The sequence below is a fragment of the Octodon degus genome, unplaced genomic scaffold (genome assembly GCF_000260255.1).
Source record: "Octodon degus isolate 3935 unplaced genomic scaffold, OctDeg1.0 scaffold00060, whole genome shotgun sequence".
Taxonomy (NCBI): Eukaryota; Metazoa; Chordata; class Mammalia; order Rodentia; family Octodontidae; genus Octodon; species Octodon degus.
Window position 1 is genome coordinate 9,074,749 of NW_004524636.1, and position 7,931 is coordinate 9,082,679.

At 39.8% G+C, this 7,931-nt stretch overlaps 1 protein-coding gene across 2 annotated transcripts in view; it reads left to right on the plus strand.

Annotated features, from left to right (window-relative positions):
- Nucleotides 1-1,955, plus strand: part of Snap25 (synaptosome associated protein 25) — an 87,530-nt gene extending 85,575 nt beyond the window's left edge. Inside the window, exon 8 of one of the 2 annotated variants that reach the window (XM_004634300.2) lies at nt 691-1,955. In XM_004634300.2, the coding sequence (XP_004634357.1) occupies nt 691-759 (69 nt within the window). In that variant the 3' untranslated portion in view covers nt 760-1,955. The remainder of the gene's footprint in view (nt 1-690) is intronic. The other variant, XM_004634301.2, reaches the window with a different exon arrangement.
- The last annotated feature ends 5,976 nt before the right edge of the window (nt 1,956-7,931 follow it).

The following is a 7,931-nucleotide window of genomic DNA, read 5'->3' on the forward strand; positions in this document are numbered from 1 at the left end:
ATCCTCATAGAAAACCTAGGAAGCAGAGCATTGAACACTGTAGGCTCTGACTTCAGGCTACTTGCATTCTGACTGTAATTTTTCCCCAAGGATTAAGCCTGAAAACAAATTTCCTGAATCCTCTCTGCCTGGTTTCCTCACTTGAAATAGACGCTAGTAATCACACATACCTGATAGTTGTTATCAAAGTTGAAAGAGTAGAAACTTGTAGCTGATCATTCTCATTAGCAGATTCATGCTCATTTTCAGCGTTCTTTATTTCCACCATGAATTGGCAAGAAAGTTGAGATCTAAGATATAATTTGTTCCAAGTGCCACTGCTAATGCAGTAAACATAATTGGATTCCAACTATATAAGTGGTGATAATTCAACACAATCCAACAGATATGGACACTGCTACAGAATTCACTGAGTGTCTTTTCAAGATAGAAGCATAATGACATAACCATGGCCTCAGAAGCATGCTTTCTGATGCAGAAAGCTAAAGCCCCAACTCAAGCTTTTGTGTTCATGTCCCACTAGATCCAAGTGACATTTCTAGGAACACTGAGGAAGAATGATCAGTTCTTGGTTCTGTCTAGGACAGCTTCAATATGGCTTCACCCAGGAAGAAGCCTTTAAGGCAAACCTGAAAGTAGAATGGGATCTCAAAGAGTGACCTGACTTTCATTTTCTTCTCTTTTTTCTAGGCTGATTCCAACAAAACCAGAATTGATGAAGCCAACCAACGTGCAACAAAGATGCTGGGCAGTGGTTAAACATGCCCACCTGCATTCCCTTCTGAGCGCTGTCGGCCAAGATAGCTCTTTCCTGATTTTCTCATGGTATTACCTAGTAGGTCTTGCACACACACACACACACACACACACACACACACACACACACAAACACACACCAGTCCATCCTCATTGTGAATGTTGTCCTGTGTCATCTGTTAGCTTCCTGACAATACTATGTGTCTTTTGTTCTTTCTGGGTCCCTTTTCTTCCAAAGGTTGTATATAGTGGTCATTGGGTGGATGAAATGCTCCATGTAAGATGTCTTGGGTTCCACTTTTCTTTCCTCTCCTCAGTGGCATTTGCTGAATGGAAACAATCTAGGAATGCTCAATGTGCTGTTGATTCTTTCTATACACAATATTGTTCTTGTAAAACTGTGACATTCCACAGAGCTACTGCCACAGTCCTTCCTTTGGGTGTCAGGCTCTGACTCTCTCAAAATGTGCGGTCTTTGGTTCCTTGTAGCTGTAATCTGTCTTTATGATTTCATGATTAGACAATGTGGAATTACATAACAGGCATTGCACTAAAAGTGATGTGATTTATGCATTTATGCATGAGAACTAAATAGATTTTTAGATTCCTACTTAAACAAAAACTTTCCATGACAGTAGCATACTGATGAGAAAACACACACACACACACAACAGCAACAATAACAAAACAACAAAGCATGCTCAGTATTGAGACACTGTCAAGATTAAGTTATACCAGCAAAACTGCAGTAGTGTCACTTTCTTTCTGTCTACATATAGACTTAACAATCATGACCATCCTTTTTTTAAAAAAAAAGCAATTTTAAAAAAAGATGGATTTGACACACTCACCTTTTATCATTTCCAGCAACATACATGTTTGGTTGAAATTATGTCAAATGGATGTAATATAGGGTTGTTTGCAGCTTTTGAAGGCTATGTTTTGGAGAAAGCAATCTCGCTGTGAAACTGTGGAAATGTAAATTTTATAAGGCTGACTCTTGTTGGTCACCATTTTCCCTGTGATTTGTTATCAGTACAATTCTTTGTTGCTTAATCTAGAGCTATGCACACCAAATTGCTGAGATGTTTAGTAGCTGATAAAGAAACCTTTAAAAAATATATAAATGAATGAAATATAGATAAACTGTGAGATAAATATCATTACAGCATGTAATATTAAATTCCTCCTGTCTCCTCTGTCAGTTTGTGAAGTGATTGACATTTTGTAGCTAGTTTAAAATTATTAAAAATTATAGACCCCAAGAATCTGCTTGCATTTCTTCATGAAGCCGTCTGTGTCATACTCACACGAGATGTTGAAGCTTGACTACTCTTTCACTGGTCCTTCACTGAGAAGCTGGTTGTATGCATTGAGGACACTGGGTAAAGAGACAAAAGATGTCCCTTGTAAACATCATTCCAATGGCAGCTGTGACTTGGCAGGATTCTCATAGTTTATTCTAGAACTACTTGTGTGTGAACTCAATGTTAGCTGGGGGACAAAAATGTAGCTTTCCAGAAAAGAATCCATAAGGAAAAAACCTATATAAATTCAGGTTGATAGGGCATCAATCAGTTCTTCCTTCCTAGTCCCCAAAATCCAACTAACCGAAGTTTAGACCCACCCCTTTGTAAAGCTTAGGTTCTTAACATAAAGTGCATCTTTCTAGCTGAGAGAGTAGCCCACTTGCTGGAGCATTTGGCTGCCTAACCTGTCCAAGGCCCTCATGGATCCCCAAAACAAAAGCAACAACAACAAAAATTCACTCACTTAAATATATATTTTTGAGTACTTTTGTATATTCATAAAGTTCTGTGATCTAATTTTAGAACATCTACATCACCCCTGAAAGATATCCTATGCCTACTAGCATCACTCTTACCTCACTTCTCATACCTTGGACAGCTACTTTATTAGGTGTCTCTATCAATTTTGTTGGTCTGATCATACAGTGGTCTTCTCTGACCGGCTCCTTTTACTTAGAATAATGGTTTCAAGGTTCATCTATGTTATAGCATGTATCTGTACTTACTCATTTTTAAATGACCAAATAATACTCCATTGCATATCCCATATTTGTTTACCTATTCATCAGTTTATGGACACTTGAACTGGTTCTAGTTTGCACTGTTATGACTAACATTGCTGTGAACATTCATGTACATGAGTGCGTGTGTGCTCACATGCTTTTAGTTCTCTTGCCACACTTTACCATCATCATGGTCTCTACCCTCAAACTATAGCCAACACTTCACCTCCACCCCTTTTTCCTTTCTGCCTGACCAACCTTTCCATCATTTTAACCACCACTCCACCCATTCCACCTTCACTACCATCACCACTAGAAACACTACACTTGTCTCTATCACCACTGTCACTGTCACCCCCACCATCAGCCATACAGCTCATTGCTTACACATCACCACCATCGCTTCCTTCCCCTCCTCCATTTCTCTTCAGAGCCTTGCAATAACAGTGAAGACAAATGCATTGTGATTGCCTTGGTTGGCTGTCATATTATTTTATCCACAAAAGCGTCTCTGGAGGTTGGTGAGAGAAGCATGAATGGTGATGAGAAACTGGTCTTTATTGATGTATCTTTGCACTTCTTTAACACGTTTGTAAGCCTCAGATAAATTTTTATAGCCCCCATGTGTTCCAGGAACTTATTCCAAGGAACTGAATAACAACACATTTATTGCTTAAATTTGTGGTAGTGTGGAGCATGCTACAAGATGGAGAAAGTGAATGTCAAAGCTGCCAAGGGGTCAGTATCTGGGTCTTAAAAAAATTCTCAAAAAAAAAAAAAATTCTCCTCCAAATTCCATCTGTTCTCAGCCAGATGAGTGAATGTGTTTCCACACCGTTGAATAATTGAAACCACACACTGGATAAATGAAAGGTAGAGTGCAAGTATCTTGCTTTAAGACTTGTCACACAATTTGTTGTGAAGTTTATTCCTGCTGATGATTACATTTGTCCAGCCTCAGCTCATAAGCAGACACCCTTTTTTGGCTGAAGAAGAACAGGTTTCCCCCAGGGTAAATCATCTCTAGGCAATATGTCAACTTAAGAAACACATCAGAAATGTAGTGATCAGAGAAAAACAGAAATTTGTAAAGGCTAAATCTTCTACCTCGTGAGCTATGGCACTGGCAAAGAGAACCTGCTACAAAAGGTCAGAAGTTGAGTGACAGTCCCTGCTCTTAACAACAGCGTCCTTTCCTCTTGTCAGTCTCTCAATTTCTAGTTTTTATCTCTATTTTAATCCTCCTCCAGCATCTTCTATGACCAAAGCCTCCCAACTTCTCTGTCACTAATTCATTAACAAATTGATGCTTGCAGTGGATGTTAAGAAAATGACAAGACAGTTCATATTCTGTGATCACCAAGTTGTATGAGACACTGAATTCTGCTTCATCTATATTAACTCATTAACTACTCCAGAAAACTGTGAAAGATCAGCAGAATTGGCATTAATAATCCCTCTTTGTAGAAGAAAACACTGATAGTTTATTTGAACAAGCTCTCAGCTCATAAGGAACAAAAGGGGATTCAAACCAGATGTGTGTGGCTCTAACATTAGAGAGAAGCCTGAAAGATGTGCTCCAAGACCGTGCCTCTGTCAGGTCAGCCATTTGGCATCAGGAGGAGCGGCAAAGATAGATATGTTGGATTCCATAAAAGATCTTGGGAAACACACCATTTATTCACTCTTTCCAGAAATGTTTACAAAGATTCTATCATATGCTGGGATTTGTCCTAAGTATTGTGCATACGGCAGTAAGGGAAGCAAAAGCCAAAACAAGTAACAGCAAAAAGAAAACAAAAACAACAACAAAAACAAAAACACAGAAAACTCAGAAGCAGCCTTCAAAAAGGACAGACGATGGGGATTGTGAGGGGACAGCCTAGTGTCTTTGGTCCTGGCTTGGGATAGCTCTGAGGTATGTGTGACATGTCGTCTCCCAGAGCTCCAAGACTGAATCAATCTCCAGGTCCTCAGCTCGTCCTCATTATCCTGTCAGTTATGTCCACCATCTCTATCTGCATTACCTTGTTTTTTGGAATTACTTTTCCTGAAATCTTTATCTCAAGGCTGACATAGGCAGGTTTCCTGCCTGAGACAATATCTTCATGATTTTCATGCCAGGTCCTAAGCATCTTCCCCAACATCCTGCCACAGATGAATATGCTGTTTTCCACCTGACTTCCAGCATTCTCCAGGCTCATGCTTCTTTGGTGCATATGCCCTTTCGTGCTTACTGCCTTACTTAAAAGCTGATACTCTTTGGGGGTGAGTTAGGAGGTGCTTGCAAAGCAGTAATGACTAATGACTCTTACTGGAGCCCACTGCCCTTCATTCGTAAAGTGCAGTCTTTGCCCCCAAGCACTAATACACAAAGATAGAAACTGGCAGCCATGGCCACTTGCAATTACAGAATCCACTCATCACACACATGTGCACATGATATATCCACTCGACTGTGTTTAGATTTCAATAAATTTTCACATCGAAGATGTTTAATGCCTTTGTCAGATCAACCAATAACCAGCTCAGTGTCTTCATTTTCCTAACCAGAGCAGTTGATGTAAGCAAAACTTCCCTGTTAAAGCTTAATCTCTGACTTTTACTCAGAGGTCATAAAAGTCAAGGGCTTTAATACTGCTTTCTCTACCTTTCATGTTTCAAAAATAGGAATGATTTCCTGAAACTACTATGAGACCCAAATGTTGCTACACTTAATGGTTGTATCCAAATATTACTTATTCTTATCAGTTTTGGCAATATTAGGAATGATAAATGAGAGCCAACCTGAGGAGGTTATGCTAATGCTACATGACAAACTGAACCAAAACATATTGCCTTAAAATGGGATATATTTATTTTGCTTGCAATTCTGTAGTTTGTCATTCCACTAAGTTTGATGTGCAGTTCTTCTAATCTTGGCTGGTTTGCATGTGGAACTATGATCCTTGTGACCCCTCTGGGCAGCTCAGGTTTGAGAGTTGGCTAGTATTGTAGAGGCTCCACCTCTCTTCTCCAGCTGTCTCTCATTCTTCGCCAGGCCAACCAAGGATTGTTCTTATGGAAAAGTCACAAGTCCCAGAAAGAAAGTGAAAGCATGCAAGTCCTCTTGAGGCCCAGCCTCTTCACTTCTGCTATATTCTATTAGCCAAAGCAAGTCACAAACTAATCCATATTGAAATGATAGAAAACCAGACCCCACCTCTTGACAGGAAAAGCTACCAACTCATATTGCAAACGGTGTGCATATGAAGTTAAATAATATGGCTCTCGTCGCAATCAAACAAGCTCAAAGAGACATCTAGAATTCTTCTTTTCCTCTCCCTGTGCTTAGAGTCTCATGGAAAGGTTAGGATGCCCCTTTCTATGCAAAGCAGATGTGGATATTCTTCCCCTTGCAGAATATTCCAAAGAAAAGCATGAGACCCTGAGGGTCAACAGCCTGCAGGATGATTTGAAAATCAGGAGCCAGCGGTAGCAGGACGAGGATGGGCACTGATAGGAGGTGGCAGCCCGTTGATGAGAATGACCTTAATCCTAAAATAGCAAAACTAATCCTTCCTATTCAAAACAATAAGGTTTCAGCCACCATCATTAACCCCTAAATACCAAATACTCAAAAATAAACCATTTTAAATGTACAAAAGAGAGCCAGATCCTCAAACAGGACTTGACAACTATTTTTATTCTGGACACTTCTATGGTTTCCCCCTCTTGTTTCTAATTTGTTGTTGTTTTGTAGGAATTCAAGCCAAATCTTATTTTGGAGGAGAGCTTCTTTTATTTTCCTTTCCTCCTAATCTTTTCTGTACAGAAATACACTGCTTTCCCCTTAACAAGGGGACAAAAAAGACTTATTATTTAGGGATGAAAAAAACTTTGTGTCAGAAACAGCCTAAGTATACACAATCTGTATCCTGGGTGTCTGGGGGTGTAAGGTGTAGGAGTTGACTTCTGTCTTATATGGCACCTTCTTAAAGTAACCCAGAAAATTGCCAGTTTAAGAAAGATGAAGCAAGTGCTACTGTTATGTGTTGTTAAACTATCAGAGTCTATGGAGATAGAAAACCCTGAAGACCTAAATCCATGTGTCCATCTGTTACTAAAAGCAGATCTCCAAACAAGGGCAAACCCTTCTCCAAAATGTGGGAACTTTCAGATTTATCCATGAAAATCTATTTTTTCTGTCCATGCCCATTGATTTGACCATGACCTATTTGAATTTCTACTCTCTAAAAGGGTAGGGTGCATTATTTAAGTACCTTGAGTACAAATAGCCTGCTCAGTTCTAAGACTCATCAGCAATTTTTTGGACAAGATATCTCAACTATCTTAGCATCATTTGATTTCAGAGCAATTATTTCAAACTCAGAAGAAATTCTGGAGTGCCTTGGGAATGATTTTTCTAAGTGAGATATTACAAGCTGGTTCCTCAGAAAACAAAACTTGACATAGATGTGCAAACAGTTTATGTTGGAGTGTGATTCCAGGGAGCAGGAATGAGAAAAGGGAAAATAAAAGAGTGTGTGTGTGTGTGTGTGTGTGTGTGTGTGTGTGTGTATAACAGAGACACAGAGACAGAAACAGAGAGACAGACAGGCTGTAAAGCCAATCCCAGAGTGCATTTCTGACAGTGTAATTATACTCCCCTGAGTGTTTTATCGCCTATAAAATCATATCAGGACTACCTTTAGGGGGAAAGAAAGGAAAAGGCATTTATCCCTCAGATCCTGTCTCCCTTTGGTCAAGAATTGCCAAGTGTAGGCTAGAGGTTCCCCTGTTTTTCATGCTGTGCATATGAAACATAAGAGGTTCATCTTTCAGCAAAAGAACAAGAAGACTCCAGGTTAGAAGTGAGAACAAGGGCTGGCCGCTCCTCCTTTTGTAGGCTGGTTAAAGTCTGCATGGAACTGGCTGTGAGCTCCATGGTCAGAATAAAATGAGGAACAGGAGAGTTTCACTGCATGTTTAGGAAGCATTGGTGGTAGAAGCAACATGAAAAAGGGAGGAAGTTAGCCCCAACCAGGGCTCTGTGTGCTCTTGTGCAGACTACATGAGGCTCAAGGCTAGGGGGCACCATGTACATAGTAATACCTGCTCCACATTTGCCTGTCTCACTGTACAGTGTTTCAAATACTATTTT